At 36.7% G+C, this 26245-nt stretch overlaps 1 protein-coding gene across 1 annotated transcript in view; it reads right to left on the reverse strand.

Annotated features, from left to right (window-relative positions):
- Positions 1 to 1280: 1280 nt before the first annotated feature.
- LOC140155055 (DNA polymerase alpha catalytic subunit-like) overlaps positions 1281 to 26245 on the reverse strand; it is a 43817-nt gene continuing 18852 nt past the window's right edge. Inside the window, exons 20-38 of the mRNA XM_072177738.1 lie at positions 25423 to 25610; positions 24873 to 25002; positions 24018 to 24137; positions 23297 to 23393; positions 22422 to 22531; positions 21652 to 21807; positions 16767 to 16889; positions 16326 to 16358; positions 15445 to 15537; positions 14871 to 14959; positions 14188 to 14304; positions 13139 to 13271; positions 12521 to 12652; positions 11834 to 12008; positions 10444 to 10631; positions 9628 to 9759; positions 6730 to 6846; positions 5725 to 5818; positions 1281 to 4628 (exon numbers count right to left, since the gene is read on the reverse strand). Coding sequence (XP_072033839.1) covers positions 4489 to 4628; positions 5725 to 5818; positions 6730 to 6846; positions 9628 to 9759; positions 10444 to 10631; positions 11834 to 12008; positions 12521 to 12652; positions 13139 to 13271; positions 14188 to 14304; positions 14871 to 14959; positions 15445 to 15537; positions 16326 to 16358; positions 16767 to 16889; positions 21652 to 21807; positions 22422 to 22531; positions 23297 to 23393; positions 24018 to 24137; positions 24873 to 25002; positions 25423 to 25610 — 2367 coding nt within the window. The 3' untranslated portion in view covers positions 1281 to 4488. The remainder of the gene's footprint in view (positions 4629 to 5724; positions 5819 to 6729; positions 6847 to 9627; positions 9760 to 10443; positions 10632 to 11833; positions 12009 to 12520; positions 12653 to 13138; positions 13272 to 14187; positions 14305 to 14870; positions 14960 to 15444; positions 15538 to 16325; positions 16359 to 16766; positions 16890 to 21651; positions 21808 to 22421; positions 22532 to 23296; positions 23394 to 24017; positions 24138 to 24872; positions 25003 to 25422; positions 25611 to 26245) is intronic.

The raw sequence follows: 26245 nt of genomic DNA on the forward strand, positions 1-26245 counted from the left end.
GGCGGCATTGTGTGATGCTATTGTAATGCATTCAATATCAGATCAACACTTTTGTATTAGTGTGTACTCAGAGAGCGAAAGTTGATGCCTTTGAGGGCCGTTGATTTTGGGTTAAAAAGAAGAGGTGCTTGGTGGTCGATTGACAGGGTAGTGATGAATTCTCTTGGGGGACATAATATGAATAAAGTAATTTTCTTACAACATATTGTGAAACAAATTTATTATTCATTATTACAGCTGCAGGTTGATTTCATTTTCAAACGGATCATCCCCTCACCAACGAAGGGTATAAATGACATCGCTGTTTAAAAGAATAAAAGATAATGAAAAGTTGGAAAGAACCTCATCACCGCCTCTAAACGGTAAACTTTTGGACAAATACGCCCACTGTTGTTTTTCCCCATAACCCTATATAATTGTCTCCCTAGTCTCATTATTTACTTGTAATTTATAGCTTGAAGCATCACATTCACCATTTGGCATTGTTAGTAATTTTGTTTGATCAAGTTTTAAATTGCTCAATGATGACGCATCAATTGTGTAAGCGCTCTTTAGCAAAGTTATAGTTCATTGAATTTACAACCGTATGACAAAACAGGCGAAAATAGTAACTTTTTGCACAAGATTTGCAATTTAAAGAGAATTGGACATTGCTCATTTAAATGAAGCTAGCATACTATATGGACAATATAAGTGTGCTCTTTCGTTTAATGACAAAATTTGAAAAATAGTGTAAGGTTTTGACTTTTAAAACCTACATTTTGGTCCAAAATTGTGCTGGGATAGGCCTAGGTCGTTTTCAACAGATTTACCACATTCGCTTTGCATTGAATTGAATTGCATTGAATTCACTGCATTGAATTGAATTGAATTGCATCATCTGTTGACCTAATGAAAAAGATGTGTTTTTAGGGGGAATTGTTAGCTTTCATTCGATATAGAAAAAAATCTGATTGGATGAAGGGAACACTTGAGGTTTTGACAAAAACCAATCACAAATGCCTATTTTCCACTAGATCTCACACAGCTCCTATGTTATGCACTCAACCGTGTAGTATAACCATAGACTGAGTAGCGGATAGACTCGCGGTGCTTGGAAAGGGTGTGCTCGGGTGTATCGAGGTGGAATCGTTTGTATATGAAGTGTAATCAGCTCAATTCCTTGTAAAAAAAAACCCACACCGGCCAATTCTATTTTTTCTTGACTCAACTACAATGAAAAGATCACTTATTCATAATTCAAAATTTATAAACAATGTATAATTTATTATTTTACTTGGAATTTATAAAAACACCTTTGTACAAAAAAGACCTTTGTACAGTTGCAAGTTTTGACTTTCTCAATTCAATTCTAAATTACTTTATACAATATTACTATGCTAATTATATACTAGCAAGGTTAATGTATTACTTTACTTTTTTTCTACATAAACTATTGTATTCTTATGTACAACACTACCTGGAGTATTCCAGTTAATTGCAAACATGTAAATTGTTTTTGATATTTGTGAATGATTAAGGCTAAAAAAATTGTCATGTCTCAAAGCCCATGGCAGTTTCAAAATCGAATGCGGAATGAGGTTTTTTTTTAAAGATATTTAATTTTTTTTAAAGATTTGTTTAAAACTAAATTTTGATGTCATTTTCGAGTGTTAAAAAGTACACAGGATAAAATTGTGGTTGATTTACACAATTGGAAGTACAAATATCAATTGTTTTATTCCTAAACAATGCAAGTATCGAATCAAGTAACTTTTCTTCTAAATTTGTCTCAGAATTTCATGATTTTACGGCAAAAACTAAAACTAAAAAAAACACACAGAAAAAAAAGGAAATATAAAATTGAATTTGTCGTTTCAGCTGATATGGACGTGCTAAGAAAAACTTAATGCACGCTTGGGCTTTGGGACATAACTTTTTTTTACCTTAAATTTAGACAATCTCTTTGCAAGCTTTTAAACCTTGACAATTCCTTAATACTCTCTTTGTATAATAAGATATTTTTATGCTTCAATCAGTAAAACATCCAATGAATAATGTTACCAACATCCAAGATGCGACTTAAAGATATCTAATTTACATATGTTAGGTGTTCTCGTCCTGCCAGACAATTGTGGCACACATCTTTGAAATAAGTTTATCCATGTGATCCCAAGCAAATATAATTGAGTTCCCTGTCAGACATATGATTATCAAAATCATACATTTTATTCTGCAATCTAGTATAGATACTCTGTGGATTTTTTCACTACCAAATTCTATGTGTTGCCCAAGTTGAAATACATCTAAGCTTCTTTTGACATACTTTTGCCTCAGTATCTTGGCACCCTGATATTGAAAATTATATAAACATAACAAATACTTCACTACACTTCATTTTCTTCATAAATAAACAGTGCAATACGAACATCGCAATTTGCATTATTACTAGTGGTGGGCTATACACGGGTCAAAATGCTTGGTGATTCAAACTTCATTGAGAACAAAATAAGAGATGGATGAAACCCTATTAAACCGACTCCTCCCTTCCCAACTATGAAATCCTGTTAAAGGACTGACCCCTCGCTTCCCAGCTATGAAGCACTGTTAAAGGGCTAACCCTCCTTGGAAAATAAAAGGGAAATGGAACCTTTACCCATAAATGGCCACCCAATTGTTGGTGGCACCAAATTATTGAGAACAAACCATATCAAATAACAACAATGTCCAAGGGAACAACCCAAAATATCAATGAAACTCTAGGACAGGCATGAGAGTGGCTTTACTTGAAAAAAGCTGTAGTAGTAAAAAAAAAAAAAAGCTTAAAACAATGTGGAATTGACAATAAAGTCCCAAAATTTGGCTGAAAATAAATAAAACTGCATAAAAATTTGTCCAGTCAAAAAGCTGAATTCAGCTGAAAACTCTCAAGCCAGCTCTGGGAACAAAACTGGTTTCTTAGTGAAAGGAGGGATTGAGTTGAAAATGTTGATTTTCAGTTTGTTCCAGGTGAGAAGGGAAGGGTCAGTGCGTAACAGGGATTCATCTAGTTGGGAGGGGCAGCCCTGCAACAGAGCTTCATACAGGTGGGAGGGGCATTGCTTTAACAGGGCTGCATACAGATGAAAAGGGAAGTCCTGTAACAGGGCTACATGGGAGGGGAAGTTCTTTAACAGGCTGCATACACATGGGGGCAGTCCTTTAATACAACTTAATATTGGTGGGAGAGGCAGTGCTTTAAAGCTCTTTAACAGCTTCATACAAGTCTTCATAGGTGGGGAAGGGTTCAATTTAGAATGCCAACAGGGCATTATTCTGCTTAAAAAATTGCTAGCTATGCACCAATTGTAACTGAAAGTTTATTTTTATTTAGGGTTTTCAAATTAGATAGATGGTTGCAAAAATTGTTAATAAATAAAAGTATCAAATTGCCAAGAAACTGCATCTCATAAAAATCTTTCAAATTTGTGATAATTATATTTTGTTGTTTTGATCTTAAATCTTGTTTCTTGCAATGTTTTTACTTGCCTTTTTGTGCTTTATTAAGATTGTTTTGGGATGTACAAACCTCTTATTAATTATTATCATAATTATTGAAAAACATCCAATGACATCCAGTGAAATTAAATAATTTTCGTCATTATATGCCACTAACATTTCATTCAAAGAGATAGATATAAAACTGGCAGCTTGTTAAACATGTAACTTTCAGAATGTGTGATATACCATGTTATTATAATATCACTCATACACTAATTCTACACTGCTCATTGGTTGAGTACCATTACATATTTTCACTATCAACCAATGCCTTTTGATCAGATTTTATCATCTCAACAACATTATTACACAATATGCTATGATTCTTCTCACTGAAGCCATATATAGTATGCATGTTGTGCATGTGCGGGGAAAAAACTGCATCTTCACTTTATTTGCAAGCATGTTGTCTCTTAAACTCTCCAATTTAGTTGTGGATTTATTATTGCAAATATAAATTATGTTACGGCAAAACTTGAGTTGTCAAATGAGTATTAAACTGTTCTTCAAAAGTTCTTGAATTTATTTACGAGTGATATATAAAAACGTGTGAAAGATTCATTTAACTCGTCGCGTCCAACAGTTTGGGAACTGTGGCTTATGGTATAGTTACTGAAAACATGCTAAATGTGTAATACTACATGGTAACAGTGAAAAGTGTTGGTACTTTTCCTTGGAATTCTGGCAAACAATGCAAGATTCAAGAACACAGATTGGTATGAAGTTCTCTTAGCCTGTGACAGTGGTACATACCAATCCTTTTATCTTGGCGCTACACATGCCAGGGTTAAGGTTGTTGCTATATTTGGTGGTGCCAACCAGCACTGTGGACAATATTGTTAAGTTTTATAATCTCTAGTTTTTGAGTCAAATAGGACCGATCCTGTATAGTTATTATTTTAATATAAACTATCAACTATAAATTTAAGTTGTTCTCTATAAATATTGGAATGTAGATCATGGTTGAATTTATTTGAAAGGGAACAAACCACTGAATAGCTTGTCCAAATTGACCTCTGAGTAGCCGTTGTATTTGATCCAGCTATCTACTGAAGACTTGAGGCGCTGGTAATCTCCCTGACATGTTTGAGTAGTCATCCTGCCGTGACCTGGGAGTGAAAGAAATACAACAAATATTAACTTCAAAAACTTCAAATTCCAGTATAAGACATAACTAAGACATATCAAAAATCTCAAATTCCAGTAATGCTAATGTGCATCGATTAAAGTAATATTGCAATAAGGCAAAAAAAGTGTATGTTTGGCCTCACATGGTTTGAAGAGGAAAAAAGTTGGTCGGTCGATTACCATTCGAATTTTTTTTTACATTATAATATATAGTGAAATATCTAACTGGTTAATACCTGTAGTTGCCTAAATAATGTGTAACTTGCAATATTATGCTATTATGGTGCTTAATTTACATGTTAAAGCAGGTTTTAAGACAGATCACAAGAAAGAAAGAAAAAGAAAGAAAGAAAGAAAGAAAGAAAGAAAGAAAGAAAGAAAAAGAAAGAAAGAAAGAAAGAAAGAAAGAAAGAAAGAAAGAAAGAAAGAAAGGGAGATTAACATAAAAAACATTATTTTGTTATAGACAAATATTTTCTGTATAAGACTCAATGTGATTCACCTATTGAGTTAGTCAGTCAAGGGGTGTGAGTGACCACAGATAAAAAGTCTGAAAACAGGTATGTGAATTGTGAACAACTTTGAAATTGGGAGAGCTATACTTTTGTAGGGAGCAAATGCAGAAAAAGAGCTGAAAAATCAAAATAAAAAAGTCTGAATTCGGATTTAAATTTGAACTCTCGCACCCATGGTCAGCCAAATAACAACAAAACAATGTATCATTTCACATTATTTGCTCATCATAGCAAAAGCTAAATTCAATTCAATTTTAATTCAATTCAAGAAACATTTATTTCACAACTTATACATGATATACAGGGTGTATCAAAATGATTGGTACCCATCAATATCCAATGAGCATGATCAAGACTGCCACATAACAATGCAGTGCAACATCCACCCTATTTGTAGATTTATAGGTCATAAAACTATAATTTTAAGTCATTTCAAGAGGATCTAATGTTGAATGTGGAAGAAACATGTGTTTCATTAGACAACAAAACTGATGGGTACCAATCATTGTGATACACCCTGTAATGACAAATGCCATGATTGGTAACAGCTTTGTGTACTTACTTTTATCTTCCTCAGGGAGATTCTTGATAGCTCTCTCCACATCAAATATATACTGGAAGAACGATAACTGGTAATACAACATCTTGTCGGTGTACTGTAAAAAGAAAATGCTTTTGTTGCAATTAATTTATTCATACATGTGTCTATCCCCTCTGGACTTAAAGGAGATAAGAAGAGAAGACAAAAGTGCAGTGATTTATAGTGCAGTGCACCAAGCACAGGTATAAATTTTACAAGCCTCTGCACACTTTACACATCCTATACAGAGACTGCCCTGGGGCTTGAACCAGCATTGAACTAACACCAATGCACCAGAGTTAAACACCTTAACGCTTCAGCTAAATTGACTGCTAGAGCAGCGGTTCCAACCCCTAGCAAGTCACAACAACATTTGGTGCCACCAGCTCTTAAAACAAAGTTTCGACACTAGGTTGTGAGGGATCAGACTTTCAAGAAATGGAGTAGCAGTACAAAAGGTTTGGGAGCCCCAGGTCTCAACTGTTCTCACATACCAACCAGTCCTTGTCTCTGGGAGTTCATAGATTCACACATATCACACCCTACTTGCTTCAAGTCTCAGTTCAGCCATCACACAAACCCTATACATTGTCTATACACCTACACTGACACACCCTACTTATTTCTGGTCTCAGTACAGCTCTCTCACACAACCTACACACCAGCCCTTGTCTCTGGGGGTTGATAGGTATACATCTGACACACCCTACTTACCTCTGGTCTCAGTACAGCTCTCTCACACACCCTACACACCAGCCCTTGTCTCTGGGGGTTGATAGGTATACATCTGACACACCCTACTTACCTCTGGTCTCAGTACAGCTCTCTCACACACCCTACACACCAGCCCTTGTCTCTGGGGGTTGATAGGTATACATCTGACACACCCTACTTACCTCTGGTCTCAGTACAGCTCTCTCACACACCCTACACACCAGCCCTTGTCTCTGGGGGTTGATAGGTATACATCTGACACACCCTACTTACCTCTGGTCTCAGTACAGCTCTCTCACACACCCTACACACCAGCCCTTGTCTCTGGGGGTTGATAGGTATGCATCTGGTCCTTGTATTGCAGGATGAGTCCTCACACACTAGCCATCCCTGTTGAGAAAACATCGCAAAATTTGTGTCAGTCAGTGCAATGATATTCTACTTGAATTCATGCTTAAAATTGAATGGCCACTATGTCTGCCAGTGTTTTGTCACGGTTCCTGGGTGTGTCAATTTGTTATTAATTCTGCAAATGCAAAATAGTCCAGAATGTATTTTTGGCCTCTCAAAAAGACCAGTGATTAATATTGATCTACTATTTACTACAATGTACATGGTGCTTAAATATATCCCTACCTTTCGTAGTTCATAAAAAAGAAGAAAGAACTAGAATTACGCGGTTCGTAATTAAGGTGGCCCCCACAACAAAGGTTGGTAAATATAAAGAATACTATCACAAGACCAAGTTTGAAGTTGATCAGTGATTGCGTTTAAGCTGGAGAGTGGATTAATGGAAATGTAGGCAAAATATGCAAATGAGCTCATTAATATTCATAAATATGCAAATAAAATGACACAAAACTATTCAGCACATCAGGCCACCATATCCTATCATTTGACATAATATTGGATGGCTGAGCATGATACCATAACATATCGGATGAGTCATAAAAATATCGGACGAGCAAACGGCGAGTTCGATATTTGTATGACTTAATCCGATATGTTATGGTATCATGCTAAATAAGCTTTATCAATATTATCATTATTAGGTTTTCTTAACTCCTAATAACCCTGAAAACATAATAATGAAGTTGATCGGTGATTGCGTTTAAGCTGCAGAGTGGATTTTTAATGACAATGTAGGGTCAATATGCAAATGAACTCATTAATATTCATAAATATGCAAATAACATGACACAAAAGTATACAGCACACGAGGCCACCCTATAATATCATTATACCAAGTTTGAAGTTGATCGGTGATTGCATTTGAGCTAGAGTGGATTAACAGAAATGTAGGCAAAATATGCAAATGAGCTCATTAATATTCATAAATATGCAAATAATGTGACACAAAACTATACAGCACATGAGGCCACCATATACTATCACCGTATCAAGTTTGAAGTTAATTTGTGATTGCGTTTAAGCTACAGAATGGATTAATGACGATGTAGGCAAAATATGCAAATAAGCTCATTAATATTCATAAATATGCAAATTACATGACACAAAACTATAAAGCACATCATGCCATCATATCCTATCACTGTACCAAGTTTGATATAAAATTGGACGGATTGAGTGTGATACCTGAATTTATCGGTCGAGCTAGAGTTTTCAAATATCATGCGAGACGAAGTCGAGCGTGATATTTGAAAACTCTAGCGAGACTGATAAATTCAGGTATCATGCGAAATAATCCGTCCAATTTTATCATTATTATGTCTTCAGAATCTTTTTTTTTGGTAAAAAACATGATTTTTGGTCAAAAATGCGATTATTGGTCAAAAATGATTTTTGACGTGATTTTTGGTCAAAAACATATTTTTTGGTCAAAATGTGTTTTTTTGGTCAAAAATGTGATTTTTGGTCAAAATGTGATTTTTGGTCAAAATGTGATTTTTGGTCAAAATGTGATTTTTGGTCAAAAATGTGAAAAATGTGATTTTTGGTCAAAAATGTGATTTTTGGTCAAAAATGTGTTTTTTGGTCATGGCTTGTCACATAAACAACAAAAAAATCACACCAACAGAGACTTTTACATATAAAGTATATGAACTATGCACTCTATGAAGAGGCTACAGATATGAAAAAACCCTGTAGCTCCAGGTGACCGATACACAAATTGATCAGACAGAAAGGTTATGTACAAAGTATAGGAGCCCAGATTCTGAAGACATAATAATGAAGTGAATCGGTGAGTGCATTGGAGCTGCAGAGTGGATTAATGAATTTGCTTCCGCCCGGACAGCCAAACAAAGTAACAAACAAACAAACAACCAGGCAACAATCTGGATGATAACATATAAGCCCCACATATATGTGGGGGCCAAAAAGGGCAAAATATGACCTCAAGAAATCCCTAGATGTCAATGTACCCAAGAGTCATTGTGCCCCATTGAAGTCCAAAGCAAGTGAGGGAAATCAACAAAAGAAGGCAGGGATGCTAGATACTTTGAAAGGGGTGTGAAGGAGTCAATTTACATCAGAGTCAACCAACCATCTCTCGACCGCAACAAGGGCCGATACAAGATACCAAGAGTGTACGACCGGGTTTTGGGGTCAAGTGTCCAAAAGGTCACTGATCCCAAACTTGGGTTGCCAGTCTCCATATATCGATAAGGTCAAAGTTGTGATCGAAAATTTGAGGTACGTCTTAATTCTGTGTTGAGATCATAAGTTTAAATTACCAATTAAAAAGAAGGCAGGATTAACATAAAAAGTTAACATTTTCTGCACACACACCTTTCCTAACTTTGTTTGGCAGGGGCAGATGAGATTGATTTCCCTAACTTCAGCTTTTTTGAGAATTTTGATAATCATGAACTCTTCAAAATTCTTTCATAGAATGTTACCAAATGTTTGTTATTAGTATTTTGAGTAGTATTCTTTCTAACCTCATAGTACTTCTGCACATACTGTCTTATCAGCAGAGTGATTCTATTCCTTGAGTAGTATTCTTACCTCATAGTACTTCTGCACATACTGTCTTATCAGCAGAGTGATTTTATTCCTTGAGTAGTATTCTTACCTCATAGTACTTCTGCACATACTGTCTTATCAGCAGTGTGATTTTATTCCTTGAGTAGTATTCTTACCTCATAGTACTTCTGCACATACTGTCTTATCAGCAGAGTGATTTTATTCCTTGAGTAGTATTCTTACCTCATAGTACTTCTGCACATACTGTCTTATCAGCAGAGTGATTTTATTCCTCAGCTTTGTGATATGTTCCAAGGGAACTATTTTACATGCTTTATTGGCACAGTGAGCCAAGGCACATTCCAATGTTGGACCCTGGAGAGGAGATAGTCAAAGAGTAAAAAATTAATTTGGATAATTATGATAAGTGTAAAGCTGAATTTAAACTCGATCGCTTTTGCAGAAAAGCTATTCTCACGCATGCTTAATGTTTACTTCAGCGTAAAGTTTTCAGAGCGTCAAGTCGATCAATCAATACAAATCGCTGAGGCAGAAACGACATAGCTTTTGCAAGTTGACAAAATCTCAACTTCCGAAAGCGATATCGCTGACACATGGCACTGATGTGAATGCATCAACCAATCATTTCCAACCAACTGGATCTTTTATTTTGTTAATTCATTTACCTTTCTCGATTAACTTACGGTGATGAACTAATTCAAAGCAATAATCATTGATAGTAATGGCTTGGCGATCGAAAGTATAAAGTCAGCTTTTATTGATTGCAATTCAACAAGCAACAACAAAACTAACTGGCAAATAAATATGTATCGTATAATGTTATGTGAGCCGTCTTTAACAGCATTTTCATAGGTTTGTAGCTTATATACATATTTTTCCCCTAAAGTATTTTTCTATGTATAAATTTAAGTTTGCATTTCACTTTTTATTGATACAGAAATCACTAGAAATATCTGCACCAAATTTGTTTGTTCTATAAATGCAAGAAATGGCCTCAAAATAAACACTATTTTTTAGGTTAATTTTGAATCTACTTACCGCTCCAGTGAAGACATTATCTATGATGTTCTCTCTCTTGCACTCTGGATTAGGGCAAACAAACTTAAATTTGTCTGCATCTTTGTATTTCTCCTCATCAGACATCAAAGCTTCTCCTCCAAGAAGAGCATCCTCTTCATCGTCATGGTGATGGCGAGCAGCCTGACGATAACCAGACGGATCAAGACCTGGCATGAATAATTAAAGAATGCAAGATACAATCATATTCTTAAATTTCTTTCAGTTGAGAAGATGTCCGTGCAATGTGAGTAAATAATATGAACTGTAAAACCTTAACCAAGGCTCAAGGGTTATGAAGGGCAAAACACAATTCAAAGGTGCCTGCTTGAAAGCCAAATACACCTGTATCATTTCTTATGTTTCCCACTATATTTGTGAGCATTTCAAGGGCCAAACACAATTGGTTGGAGCCTGCGGGCTAGATTTGGCCCCTGGACCACATTGAGAACACATGCCTTAACCGAATCATTGGCAGTTGCAAACACTTGTGAAATTAAAAATTTGCGACAGGCAAACTGAAGACTGATTGAGTTGGTAGCTATCATCACACGTAAAACTTCGGGGTCCAGGAAGTGGTCCATAGGATCTTTACTACATGAAATATTAAATTTTGGGGTCCAATTGGTGAAAATTGGGGGTCCTGGATGCTTAATTTCCTTTTGTATTATTGTAACCATAATGGGCTGAAATTTAGCATATTTGGCCCATTATGATTGCAAAAACAAACACGTGTCCCGGACAACAAGCACAGATTAGTGCCACCCCTGCAGTATGGTAGATTGAGGACATCCTGCATTCTTCTATCATTGAGCATAGAGAAAATACGGGAGGAGGGCTGTATGGATGGCTCCTGTATGGTTGGTTCAGGGGAAAAGATGCAGGTTGGCAAAGTGTACCCCTTCATCACTCCAATACTCACTAACTTGCAATGGTTGCTTGTTGAACAATGCATTGAATTCTCACTTTTGTTTTCAAATCACTTAATGGACTTGCACCGTTATATATCTTTGAGCTTCTGCACACTCACATATCTGTTGCACTGGACTTCATCATTTGTGCTCCTTAACTTTAAAACCATCTTCCTACTCATATTTTAATACTTCTACTACTTATGACTCTTTTAAATCTTTGTTCAAAACACATTGTTTAATATCGCTTTTGCTGATGACTTGTAAGAATGTTTTTCTTAATTTGTTATTTTGTACATAATTTCTGTATTTTAATCTGTTCATCATGTTCTCCTTTGTGCTCTTATTGTGCAGTGAACGGCTCTGACGGATACTTGAGCGCTATAAATTTCCATATTATTATTATAAATGAAACAAGTTGACAAAATTGATCTATAACTGACTCTACACGCAGCCCTTACCTAAGCAATCTGCAATATGTGCTGCATCAGTGCCTTCAATGGGATCACACAGTCTAGATACAACAGGGTGTACTTGATGTGCTAGGTAATACTTGGTGTCTATATGAAGATGATCACGCTTTGGAACCTCATCTGGGTGGTATGCTCTTTGTGTTGCTGGTAGATTGGAACCATCCTGGATGGGATTGAACGGAGTTACAGTATTATGTTATTACTGTCAACTTCAGGTCAAGAAAACTCGAATTCATTACAGTTGATTAGGTGAATAAGTAGAGTCACATAACATGGATCAATCCTGAACCTTCAGAACTCTACAATTGAGTTGCAGTGAAAGTTGAAATGAGTTGTACAATTGCCACGTAACATCCTTCAGACTGACACAAGAGGTCAATTCACAGCTTTTAACCCATCATAGTATAAGTAGCCCATTGCTCAAGTTCTGCATATTCTGTTCTCATTGCAACTCACCAATGGTTTTCTGTTACAAATCCTTATTCCCTCTCACTTGTAAACCCTTCTTTGCAGAGTGGGCCCACCATAACTTATAACTTATGATGTATCATGATTTACTGAAATCAAGTTTGCAAATCATCGATGAAATGCTATTCGAGATGAGAGCCACATTAAAAAGGAAAGTAATTAATTTGCAGGGAATATAAGATTCCATCAGTTAACATTTTTTCTCACCTCACAAATAACGTAAGCCACAGTGTCACCTTGTCCAATCTTCTTGCCACCTTGGCTATTCATCCATAATGCTACATGTACATGGGGTAGACTCTTCTTGTCAGGGTAGTCCTGTGGGTTCTTGGTTAAACTCTGAAATGGTAGAAAAGTTAATATCTTATGTCAAGTTTCATCTTTACAATCTTCTTACAATCTTCAAAATTCTAATCCGTTTTGTTTAGCCATAACAGATGTGTTTGCTGTATTTAAGGATTGTTTTGTGAATCAATCAATCAGTTACATTTATGTCCTGGTGCCAAATTTATTTAAAAATATTCAATAGCACTCAAAAGCTACTGCTGATAATAATCCTAAAATAAATGGTTCAAAAGTACAAGTTTTGATTTGACCTGGTAGTATATTCCACAATCTGGGAGGATAGGTAGCAAAAGCTCAGTCACCTAATGGAACACACAAGAGAGGAACCATCTGAGCATGATGATCTAAGCTGCCTTTAAGTACCTCAAATTTGATGCATATTAATGTCAGATGGAGCTTGTCCGGGTCTGTGATTTGAGGTAGAGAGGTGTAAAAATTTGTCTAAGTTCATACAAGAGGTTAAGAGGTTAAGAGGTTTACCTTATTTATCTTGTACATGTCCATAGATATCTGATCAGCAGCAACTTGATCTCGGACTTCAATCAACTTGGAATGGATATTCTCTACGATGGTCTCTCTGGATTCTGCTGAAAGAATCTGCCCAATCACATAGCTGCAAACATAAAATACAATTACAGGAATTTTATTTGTTGGTTATATTCAAGGTGGTGCAGTCACCTTCATATAGTTGGGGGATTTATTCCTCTCAAAATTTTGTTAATTTTCACCGCAGTTTTGTCAGAAGTAATATATTTTATTGAAGTTATTCACACTCTTATGATCATTTCTCTGTGAGTACTGATTATTTTAACCACCTAGAAGAAATTACAAACAATTGATTTCCTGTGAACATGACATGGACTTAGTTCAAATACAGATGCATATGGATGACAAAATCCATATTTGTGACACAATCTGGTCCATAGGGGCCAAAGGAGGCATTTTTGAAAATTGAGTTACTGTAATAGAGGTAGTCATTGTGACGTCAAAGCCGCCATCTTGTGGATAAGGAGTGCCTTGTTGCTAAGATCACCGCGTTGACGCTTGACTGAAGCGGTGCGTCGCACGCTGCGACTTCCGCGTAATCGGGGGCGTAATGTCTAACGCATGACATGCAGAACAGCAATACCGACAAGATGGCGGATACCGCGGAAAAGGCTGACAGCCTCTATTATTACATTAAACATACAATAGGCTATCATTTCCTGTAAACACCAAAGGTCTAGCATACTTGGTTCTAAATTTATGAAGTTTTTTGATGTCTATTTTTTTAATGTATTTAATTGTTTTTTTACTCCATATTTTTACCTTTATCTCAGTTTCAAATTTGCTGCCTTTGGCCCCCATGGATCAGATCGTGTCACATTTTCAGTATTGGTTGATATTGTCATGGTATTTAAAACCAGAATTGGACACTATATCACAAAACACACCCACTTTGCACCTGTGCTTGCCCTTGTCTCAGACAGTGAGCACCAAAACCATCTTTCTTACTGACCCAATAAGAACAGGCCGGACATTTCACTTACTTTCCAACTTGTTTAGCTAGATCACACCAGTCTCTCCTGACAATATCAAGACCTTTGAGTTCCTGAGTTGTGGTAATCTTACCATCTGCTGACTTCTCTATGGCCAAGGCTGCATACCTACATTAAAAATAAAAGTGAACAATTTCAAACTATTACAGATATTGTTTCAAAATGTAAATATTCACTGAACAAGGATAAAAAAATCTTTAAATGTTATGGGAAATTTCAATTACAAGACATTTTGAGTACATATATCATGTAATTTGAACTAATATCTTTACTTTAAACTTCTTTGAAGAAAAAAATGATCCGTTATCTTTGGGCACTTTCTAGATTGTTTTGTACCTTAATAAATAAATATATATATATGCTAAACTTTGGTTTACCTCTAATTTTGTAATGACGTAGGTGCATATTTCGTTGGTCGCTGTATCAAATTGTAATGCATGAAGTTAGTCATGCAGAGAATACAGGCACATGAGCTTATCGGCATGTTTGCAGCACAACCGCTTAAACAGACTGAAGTCACTACCAAACTTGAGGTGACCAAATTAAAGCCATTTCTCCCAATAAGAATGAGTGGAAAATGTTACAAAAACCCTACCCTGGTAGTGCCTCTTTAATGTGATAGGACCATTAGTCAAAGGATTCCCAGACATACATATATTATAGGTGTAACTTACTTTTTCTTTTTCAAGAGTAGCATGGACTGGAAGACCCCATCAATGTCAATCTCCAATAGTTTGTATAACTTGTTCACTTCACCCTTGACCTGGAAATAATTCAAAACAAATTTTTAACAATTAAGACCAGTATAGGGAAATATAAGTCTATGATGACATAACAATTAAGACCAGTATGGCGAAATGTAAGCCTATAACGCCATAATAATTAAGACAAGGCAAAGCGTAAGCCTATGACAACATAAAGCTATGAACAAATTTTGTCTCAGAAAATTAGACTGGCTTTGTAGCGAGCACTATGCGATCAGCCTATTTTGCCTTTTTTGTTAGTTTTCTACACAGGCGGTGTAGATCTCAAACAGAATCACCCATTCAGGTAAACCCATTTGAAATTCACACTCCCTGTGCGGAAGATGAAGGTCATGTCTTCCGTAGGTGTGTATGGATTTCAACTGGAATAGCCCAATGTTCTAAAGCTAATGATATTTATCTGCAATGAGGGAATACAATTTATCATTTCAACAAGAGTAGAAAGGATTAGCAATAGGAACTTTCTCTACTTGTTAACAAATACCTTGTTGCCAATTTTGTAGACTTCTTCCAAGTTATTTGAGTTGGTATTGATCATGATGGAATCAGTGTCACCATAAATAACATCCAGATTCATCTGAAATGACAAAAAAGAAAAAGAGATTGAATTAATTTCAGTAAGAACTTCAATTGAATGAACCCAGCATGATGAATGCCTGGCTCCAAGTTGCTACACCAGTCTATTTTGACTCCTCTGAATGAAAATATAGTTCTTCGGCAATAAGCCAAATCGCTATTGTAACTTCCGGTTTTTTTAGGACACTTTGCCCTTTGACCTATCTGGAAAATTCAGAAAAATTCGGGTTTTGTGCGTACAAAATATAATTTAAAACGTGTTACTAGAATAAAAACAAACTTAAAAACATTATTATTAAATAAATTAATTATTTAAATATTTTTAATGATAACATTATGACAATAATAAATAAATTATTAATAATTACAGCAATTTTCCTGATAGGTCAAAGGACAAAGTGTCCTAAAACTGCAAAAACTGTCCCACAATGCATTGCAAACTTCCAATGCCGATTGGGCTTATTACATACATGTATGTTTAATCTGACCATTAACCTGAACACACACTTCATTAACCAATGAAGCTTTTGGGGTCTACACATTATCACCGTTTACACCAGAAAAAAACCTGTCGTCGTTGCACAGGAAAAACCTCCTTTGTGTCATTGGCCCCTGAACATGTTTAAAGCAAAACCTCCTATGTAACCTCTTGTTAGTTTTGTTTTAAACATGTTCAAGGGCCACAAATACCTAGGAGGTTTTGCCTGCCCAACGACGCTGTATTTTTACTGGAAGTTTTATGATTTAAAATATACAGGAATAAAGGCTTGAGAAGTTGAGAATACTTACCTTTTGAACTAGATCTTTGGTCTTCATTAAAATCTGGAGAAATAAGAAGACTAAGCAATATTACAACCATTTTTTAATGTTATTCTTAATGACTAGCTATATTTGAAGACCGAATTAAAAAGACTAGTTTGCGTAAAGGCGCGACATGATTGGTTAGTGACCTGCGCAGTACGGCATTTTTGGTGTAGTTGATAGGATATATACGCAAACTAGTCTTTTTAATTCGGTCTTCAATTATACTATTTTGTTTCTAGATGGAGCTAAACATACCCCACAATGGAAAGTTGGAGAATTATTCTTGGTATCAAAATCAAAACACTCGAAATATTTTCTAATATCAAATAAATATGTTCTGCAGCTCACTTCTGTATTTTAAAACAGAATTTTCGAACTTTTCTTACTTAAAAATCCCAAGTTCCCAAAATAATGATATAATCTTACATCTCTTCCTAGTCCAGTAACAAGTGCAGCTAGTGGTTTAGCATAGAAACGTGAGAATGTGAACCCCAGGCATCCGTACATACTGTTAGCTGTCAACTTCAACGCCTTCTGTCGTATGTCATACTGCAAAATGAAAAGGAATGGAAAGTTGGATTGAAAACAAGAAGTACATAATCATAACCTATAGTTAATCTACCTGACATAGTGTTTCTTTTTCACACACCGATAAAGCCATATTGTGCATCTCATGCTTTAGGATACCAGTTATTTTTCCATTTTGGGCCTTAGCTGTCAAATGCACTATTTTGTTACAATCCATGACAATCCTCTATGCCAAGTTTCTAAAAGCAAAAACCATGAGCTCACATGGCAATGACAATATTATAAATAAGCAAAACAAGAGCACCAATGGCGCTGTGGCTCTGTGCTTTTTTGAATGTGAAAGTAATTGCAGTCGAATGTGCAACAGGTGAAATCATATACATTGTATGTGCCAGATCACATGCAATCATACATCTTGCTGGTTGGTAGCTATATCTTATTTGCAGAGCATAATACATCCATCAATAAGTTTCATATCCACATGAGGTCAGGCCTCGAAATAAGGCGGGCCCTCGGCCCCCGAAAATTAGTGAGGGCCCGCAAAAGATACATCCGGCGGGCCCAAAGGGCCCGCAAAATTTGTGGCAATTTTTATCACTTACGGACTTGAGCTTACTGCAGAATTCAACAGTCATGCAACACCAACAAATCGCCCGACTATATTGCATTCTAAATTCACATTTCAGGAGAATTAAAGTAAATTCAAGGCCAAAAACATTGTTATTTACTTAGATCTTTAATAATATTAGATAGTTATGATGTCAAAGTAGGTGTAATAACTCTGTTTTTTCACATAAAATCGGCCGATATTGTGTTTTTTGGTACTTCCGGGATAGCACAATACGCCACTATAATACAGCAGGTCAATGAGGTCATGAATATTAATGAGGTTCTGTCACTGTGGTGGGTTTATAATAGCACTGCATGATTTTTGCATATTAAATCACTTTTGATTTTGATAAAATTGGAGATATAAAGGAAATGAAAAAAGACTGATTAACCGGGATTGATACTAATGACAATGTTTAAAAACAAATCAATTCAAAATAAAATAAAAACTTTTTTTGAAAAAAAAAAAACCCAGCATCAGCTAAGGTTGCTTGCCCTATTTCTTTTTTCTTTGGGCTTCTCTTTCTATTCTTTCTAGTACTTCTTTATGTATTAATTAATTACCTAATTACTTAATTACTCCTACTTATTAAATAATCTATTCATTTGAATGTTAACATATGGGTTATTTGTTTCTTTATTTTCCTTAGGCTCCTACAGTTACTCACTTTTTTGTGGGGTCACATAGGTTAAAATCAATGGCCCAAATTTGGGCCCCCAAAAATTTGTGAGGGCCCTCAAACATTTAAGATCAAGGGCCCAAATGGCCCTCAGAAATTCTGGCTTATTTCGAGGCCTGCATGAGGTTTTAGTAATTTGACCACAGATGACCCCTGAGTGACCTTGGATGACCCCAAAATGACATTCCAAAAATTTGGCTTGAATTGTTGACTGTACCCACCAAGTTTCATGCCCATGCGAGTTTTTAGTAACTTAACCTTAGATGACCCTGGGTGACCTCGGATGACCCGAAATGACCTTCCAAAAATTTGACTCTAAATGTTGACTGTACCCACAAAGTTTCATGCCCATACAACAGTTTTTAGTAATTTGACCTCAGATGACCCCTTGGTGACCTCAGATGACCCCGAAATATCCGTCTAAAAATTTGACTCTAAATGTTAAGTGTACCCACCAAGTTTCATGCCCATACAAGTTTTTAGTAATTTGACCTCAGGTGACCCCTTGGTGACCTCGGATGACCCCGAAATGACCATCCGATAATTTGACTCTAAATGTTGACTGTACCCAGAAAGTTTCATGCCCATATGAGTTTTTAGAAATTTGACCTCAGATGACCCCTTGTGAGCTCAGATGACCCCGAAATAACCGTCCGAAAATTTGACTCATAATGTTAAGTGTATCCATCAAGTTTCATGCTCATACGACAGTTTTTAGTAATTTGACCTCGGATGACCCCTAAGTGACCTCGGATGACCCCAAAATGACCGTCAGAAAATTTGACTCTAAATGTTAACTGTACCCACCAAGTTTCATGCCCATACGACAGTTTTAGTAATTTGACCTTAGATGACCCCTGGATGACCTCGAGTGACCTTCACCCACTAACCAATACAAACTTGTTCTGTCTGGGGTCAAGATGCACCCGCCCACCAAGTTTGAAGAACGTGCGACCCCTAGTCTCCGAGAAAAAAGGTTTTTGCATATTATGCATAAATTATGCAAATTAGGTAGGTAATTACCATATTTTGCGCTGAAAATCGAATCAGGTCGAGATCCTCTGGTCATGCTACCCCCACCACGTTTCATCGTCATAGGGCTTAGCATTCTTACGGATCCCCAGAAACAGCTTCACAAGGCGGATTTCTTCAGATTTCCAACCATTTTGTAGAAGCGTTCATAAATTATGCAACTTAACAACTAAATGCGCATACTTTTCGCCAAAAACTAATCAGGTGATCAGCAGGTGTGTATCATTCCTGTCACAAGGTTTCGTTACCATGCGCCGCTATCAACTTGCGCTGATATTAGCATAAATTATGCAAATTAGCTATGTTAATTTGCATATTTTCACCGAAAACATATGATTACGGAGCAAACTTGGATACCCTTCCTCCCACCAAGTAGCGCCCCCGTAGGTCTTACGGTTCCCCAGATACAGCTCCGGACGGACATTCGGACATCCCACCCCCACACACAGACGGAAATAGTGATTACTAAGTCCCATCCGGAACAAAGTTCAGAAATGAAATTTTATCAATTTGCGCTGATTTTCGATAAATTATGCAAATTAGCTATGTTAATTTGCATTATTTTTCACCGAAAACATACAATTACGGCGCAAACTTAGATACCCTTCATCTCACCTAGTCGCGTCCAAGTAGGTCTTACAGTTCCCCAGATACAGCTCCGGACGGACACACGGACATCCACACCCCCGGACAGACAGAAATACTGAGGCGAGACAATAAATGAAATTTTATAACAAATTTTTGTGACTTGAGATCATTTGCATTTTTTGTAAACACCAAAACTGTTCTGTCCTGACATGTCTGTTGTGTCATGTGTGTTGAACCGGTCCAACCGAACAATCGTAAGTTCTGTTCGGATCTGGATCTGCCTGGATGCTGTACTCCGATTAAGCAGGACTAGCCTACATCACATCAGTGTTTATTTCTGATAGATTTCACTTCATGATTTTTTCTTCAATTTCATCACTTACGAAAGTACAAAAGTAGACAATCTAGTAGTCAGTATAACCTCGGAGCAGTTCGGTATGCGTGTGAGACCCACGTACATGGAATAGTAGTACATGGCTTCCGAATTTGGAACTTCACATGTTCAACTTGTCATGCCGGTCGAGTCCCGCGTTTACAACTAATATCAAACCACTTCTAGATTAAGTCCATCGCTGAATTTTACAAATAACTTAAATAAACATCTTTATATTTAATTAAAAAAATATTATGGTATGCTCGTAAATGCTTTGGAATGACATTTACCAGAAGCTCATGAGCTCATGCAAACAAACTAGCGTATTTTCACCTCGATTATGCACCGTAGCTCTCTGTGGTTGAGTTTGCAAGGTCAGTGGGTCAGTGAACTTAGTCTCCTATGCAGCCAGTTTGGTTACGCTCCCTCCACAAAAATGTTTGTGTGGAAGGGGCGGAACCAAACTGGCTGCTGTGGAGACTACTGCAAGAATCGATCAATCACACAAAACTGTTTGCTGATTGGTTCAGAAATGGTGATGTCATCAATCAAGAAAAACTAATCGATTTATTGGTTCAAAATAGCCTCATAGAAAAGTACGAAGTTTGTTGAGCATCGCAGCTTATCGGTAAAAAGCGTGACCTTTAACAAAAAATCGGCACAGTGCTTTCAGTACTGCACTTGCGCAAGCCAAATAGTCCCCAGAAAAGTCATTTGTTCAGATTTATTCGGGATTTATTCAAGATTCAGACATGTTCTTGACTATTTTTTGACATTCCTTACCTATCTCTTTATTGAAATTATAAAGAAATAGTGAAGAAAAGTTAAGAAGTAGTCAAATAATTTCTGATCTGAACTTAATCTTAAGAAATGTACCTCCATTGGTTTCCGTCTGTATTACGCATCTTAAATTATACAGACCAAAATAATCTCTAGCACACACAGGGAACCAAGATATAACTCGATTATCGTGACTATTTTGGTCTTTTTTACCCAAAAATAATACTTTTATCGCCTGAATTTCAATAAAATCTGGAGTGCAATCGATTCAAAAAAAACTTAGCCAAACTTAGAAACGAAACTTAAGCCTTCATATCAGTCATTAAATGATCCTTAGCATAAAAACCAACAGCGTATTGTGGCCTGAAAATGAATGCTAGTTAGTTGCATGACAAAGGCACTGATAAGCTCCGCTCAGAGCCACAAAACGGGCATGGGTAGCTTCAAAAGTATTTCAATTCAAAGTAGAAGGGATCATTTTTTACCTGCAACAAGTAGAATGCATTCAAACATCATTATCGCTTATATCAAGCTTGTAATTTTGGTATTTTTTTGTTGACAATTTTAACACTTCAACTCATGTTAATAAAATGAAATCAAATAAATCTTGGGAAATAAAACACAAGGGGGTAAATATGCCAAGCAACATGATTGAACTTCTAGTTCCTACTCCCAATTCCAGATATCTGTGAAACTAATTGGATATCATCGTTAAACCTACCTGTAACTTCATATCAGGGTGAAGATCTGGTTGCTTCATTAACGTCTTGACCTGACGACGTCGTTCTACTAATTTGCGGATCTCTGTTGGGAGGACACCTGCCTCCAAACTGCTGTCTGGAACATCTGGGATCCAATCTTCCTCATTTTCTGGTTGCTTTGGAGAAAACAAATGTAAGAGAATCAACTGTAATTAATCAATTACAACACAGTTTTTGGCCTGATGGGATAAGCTTACACATCTATCCTTTTGAAATCATGAGAGAGACTGCAACTGGAGAGGGAGGGTTCCCAGGACCAAAGTGCTCAACCCACCGCCATTCCCAAGTTGGGGGAAGTTGCAGTAGACTGAGAGAACTGACAACAGGATGTAGAATAACCTGGGCTTAATAATCCTAGTACAATCACGACTGTGCACATTAAAAAAAAAAACGCTGATGCAGATCAAGCCAGGTAGAAGCCACACTCGGCCATGGTTTTCAATCTCGAAGCAGCTAAAATGAAGTGTTGATCAATCCTTCATTACTCAATACTGTGCCATTATAAAAAGGAGTCATTTGACAACAATGTCAAGTAGACAATGATGCAACAATCAATAAATATATTAGGCCAAAATGGGTTGAGAGCTGTGGGCAGCTAAAAAATCAAGTGGACAAGTAAAAGTTATATATGTGAGCAGGTTGTCCATCCATCCATCCATCCAACAAACACAAACTGGTCAACACTGGCACAACATTTGATGAGCACAATCATATGTTTGAGTAAACTTACCTCATTGTTTGCTGTTCTTACAATTGTTGTGAAACAGATGTTGTACTCCTGAATAATTGACGGATAGAGACTGTTGAAATCCAGCAACAATATGAACTTGTCATAGAATCCTGTAGCAAGGTGAAGGAGAAAGTATGAATTAGAATAAAACTGGTAAATGTTTCAAACACAATAATAAATATTATGTATTTTTTGTGTTTTCTTATAAAAGTCCTGGTATAATTACTACTGAATACAAAATCCTTTATTTTCTAGGGTTATGGGTAGACTGGATCCTTCGTCTACCAACTATGCATGTATATTGTGTGATGCTTGTTTGGTTTAATTTGTTTTTTCATTTTTTCCCTTCTTTTTTTAATGCCAAGCATATCTAGGCATTAGCAGCCGAAATCTAAGAGATAACGCTGACGAAACATCGGACAGGCACAAGTGACCTGGTGAAGGGGGTCATCATAGATAGCTGGTCAGGTCATTTTAACAGGATATGTAGCAACAATAGGGCATTTTACCCTGATCAGAACAGACTATATCAAGGTCTTTTATCATGGATCATCTGCCTAGCCTTTTACCAGATGAGCCATGGGGAGAGCGGAATTAATTAGTGTGATGCTTGTTAGTGATGACTGGAAAAGAACCATTCCAAAGAGTATTGGAGTCCAGAAAATGTGCACCAGCTACTTTCGTAGGATGTCACCTATTTTATCATTTTGAAGAGGTCTAATTAAAGTGAACAGCTTCTATTATATTTTCTACTTCATTGCATGCATATCCACCCACCTCTACCAGTGAATAGGATGTATCCAACATGCACAAGGTGACAGCATGGCTGCAATCTAGTTTAGTATTAGTATACAGAATCAAATATTGCTACTTGCCTTTCTTAGGTTCCAACACAAGACCTCCAGTATATGCTGGTTTACGCTTTCCTTTCTTACTGACAGCCTGGGTCATGTTACCATCATCATCCTCTATCTGCAATGGAATCACATTTATTATGCAACATTTCTTTACCTACTGGGGAGTGTATTCAATTCTATCGGCAATGGAGCTTCCATTCATATTGACTGATTGGAGAACTTTTATTGCTATAGTAGGAATTCCAATTGCATGAATGAGCAGCTGTACTCGTTCCAACCGCGATCGTATATCGCGTATTTCAAATTACAACGCGAACGCATGACCTTGGATACAATGCTAACCAATCACGAGTGCATTGGCATGGTTGGATTCACTTCGGCGTTACTCACGCACAGTCGCACACGCTGGCGTACATTGCGCAGTGTACGCAAAAAATCGTCACGCTATTGAAAGCTGCGTTCATTCAATTGGAATTCCCACTATAGTTAGTACTAAGGACTTGCATTTAGTTGTTTCATTGGGCATAATATTTTTCAATCCTGAAAACTTCTGCTGTATTTTTATAGAATAGGGAGTAACAAAGGTCGAATTCAGGATGAGCAGTTTCATGCAAATGACAGGCAAACCTACAATTCCAGCCAAGACACTGTTCATATCTCTGATACAAATGGATAGATAATGGGTCATTTCTCGAAAATTCATCAAGAGTTTTTGGGTAGTAATCTCAACTGCTCTTACCATAACTGGAGCTGCTTTCTTCTTGAATTCCTTGTCAGGACAGATGAAATTCTTCTCATAGAATGCATGAAGGAGAAGGTATTCATTCCTCTCTGATCTGCCTCCCATCAAGGTCCGAGACTATCAAGTAAAACAATAGAATAGGTCTACATTATAATATCAACATAGATAATGGGGTATTGCAGTTGAAATTCATACACCCTCTATGGAAGACATGACCTTAATCTACAACACAGGGAGTGTAGATTTCAAACAGAGTCACTCATTCCGGTAACCCCATTTGAAATTTATACTCCCTGTGTGGAAGATTTAAATCATGTCTTCCATAGAGGGTGTGTGGATTTCAACTAGAATGGCAAATAGCCCAATATGGATTCTATTAACCCTAACCGAAACAAACATCAAAAACCTCTTCACAATGCATGTGCGGGTATCCCACATGATACGATTGCATCATCATGCGATCAGTCATATGGTCACGGAAAGCTTGGCCTGCCAAGCTAGACCCCCGTGGTAAGGTAGGCCCATGCACAGGTGTCGCACCCGAGGGGTCCGAGTTCAAAACTGCACCCAAGAAAATAATAATTTCTCTTATTTTTTCTTTCTTCCTTCCTTCTTTCCTTGCCCTTGCAAAAAGCAACTGTGGTTTTAGGGTTAAATACCATGCTACTTGAGTTCCATGAATAGTCCTTGTCTAATTTTCATTTTTTTCTGGGATTTTTTCAGAAATTTGGTTTTCTGTTCTTTTGTTCCAAGTGGTCATTCAATCTTATTTACACAATATAAAATTACTTTTTTTTACAATATATCAAATAGCTGCCAAAAGGTTAAGTACCAGCTTGGAGTTTTTCTTACCATAATATTGCCACATATATTGGTGATCTGTAGAGCTAGTGGTACTACATTGAGCTCACACATAATTCTCACTATGAGAGAGGCATCTACCCATGTCTGCTCAATCAGAAACATTAACTGTTTGGAAGTCCTGTAAAAGCAAACAAATATCACAAAAGATGAAAATTTTCAAAAAGGATATGTATTTTGAATGTAGTTCGGGAGCTTGTTATATCAGAGGAGCAATCTGGGTAAAGAAGAGAGCACCAAACACCATAACAGAGACGAGGGGGTCAATTTCCTTAGTCACATACGACCCACTTCTGTGTGCTGGTGCGCCCTCTGAAGAATCTACAAAGCGAAGTATATAAAAAACTTTCCCAGGAAGTAAATCAGGACCACAATATGTGCAATTTGCTTGTGTGATTGAAAAAAAAGTGTGAAATGTATCTTTTTCATTTTAATAACAGTGTCACTATCCCTGGGAATTATTTCAATGACTTGGCACCAAAACTTGCCTGTTTCCAAATGGAAGTTTATTACAAATATGCAAAGAGTACATTTTACTTACGTGAACATGTTCTTGAATTCCTCAAATGGAACTTCCTTACGTTGCTCTTTTAGAATCTGATTGGCTAGTTCTGTCAAGTCATAACTCTTGCAACGAATCAGCTCTCTAGCCGAGATTTTGATGTCGCACAGCATTCGTCCACATGCTGCATTCCTCTCTGAAAATGTACTGCTCTTGCCATGACCTCCCTGTAAAGCAAGGTAAACAATTTTAGATATGTATTTTATCGCTTGAATTTATTTTTATTTTGATACTATGTGATGTTTCTTTTTGTATATTCTAATGCAATGTGTCTTGTATTTAGTATGTTTTTAATGTTGGTCTATACTCTATGGCCACCTGAGTTCTCTGGGGGGATCAGTCTTGCGCATTGAATAGATTCAGGTTTTTAAAACAAGAACAAATAATAAATATATAAATAATTATTGATGGAATACTGCAGGGTTTCTTTATTATCTGATTACATCACCTACTCTGTAATAGACAGGCCTTTATACATTTGAGCCTGTACTCAACATGATTTTGAACAAGCGATAGGTCACTTGTCGCTTGTTCCTCATTCCACAAAAAGGATCCAGTATTACATAACCTGTACATGTTTACTCAAACAAGAGCCTGTAGGTTGTATATTTGAACACTTTTGTCACATGCGCATAAAAGAGTCGGCAGGACTGAGCTGAAAGCACTACAGATGAACAGATTAATCTTGAGCAAGAAATAGGTTATGAAACTGACATGTTACAGGTGCATTTGTAACCTTTAGACTTCATATAGTCTCAGATATTGGTCACACCAAAGATGATAGTGAAGATTTCGCAGCTAT

Source organism: Amphiura filiformis, chromosome 6 (assembly GCF_039555335.1).
Source record: "Amphiura filiformis chromosome 6, Afil_fr2py, whole genome shotgun sequence".
Lineage (NCBI taxonomy): Eukaryota > Metazoa > Echinodermata > Ophiuroidea > Amphilepidida > Amphiuridae > Amphiura > Amphiura filiformis.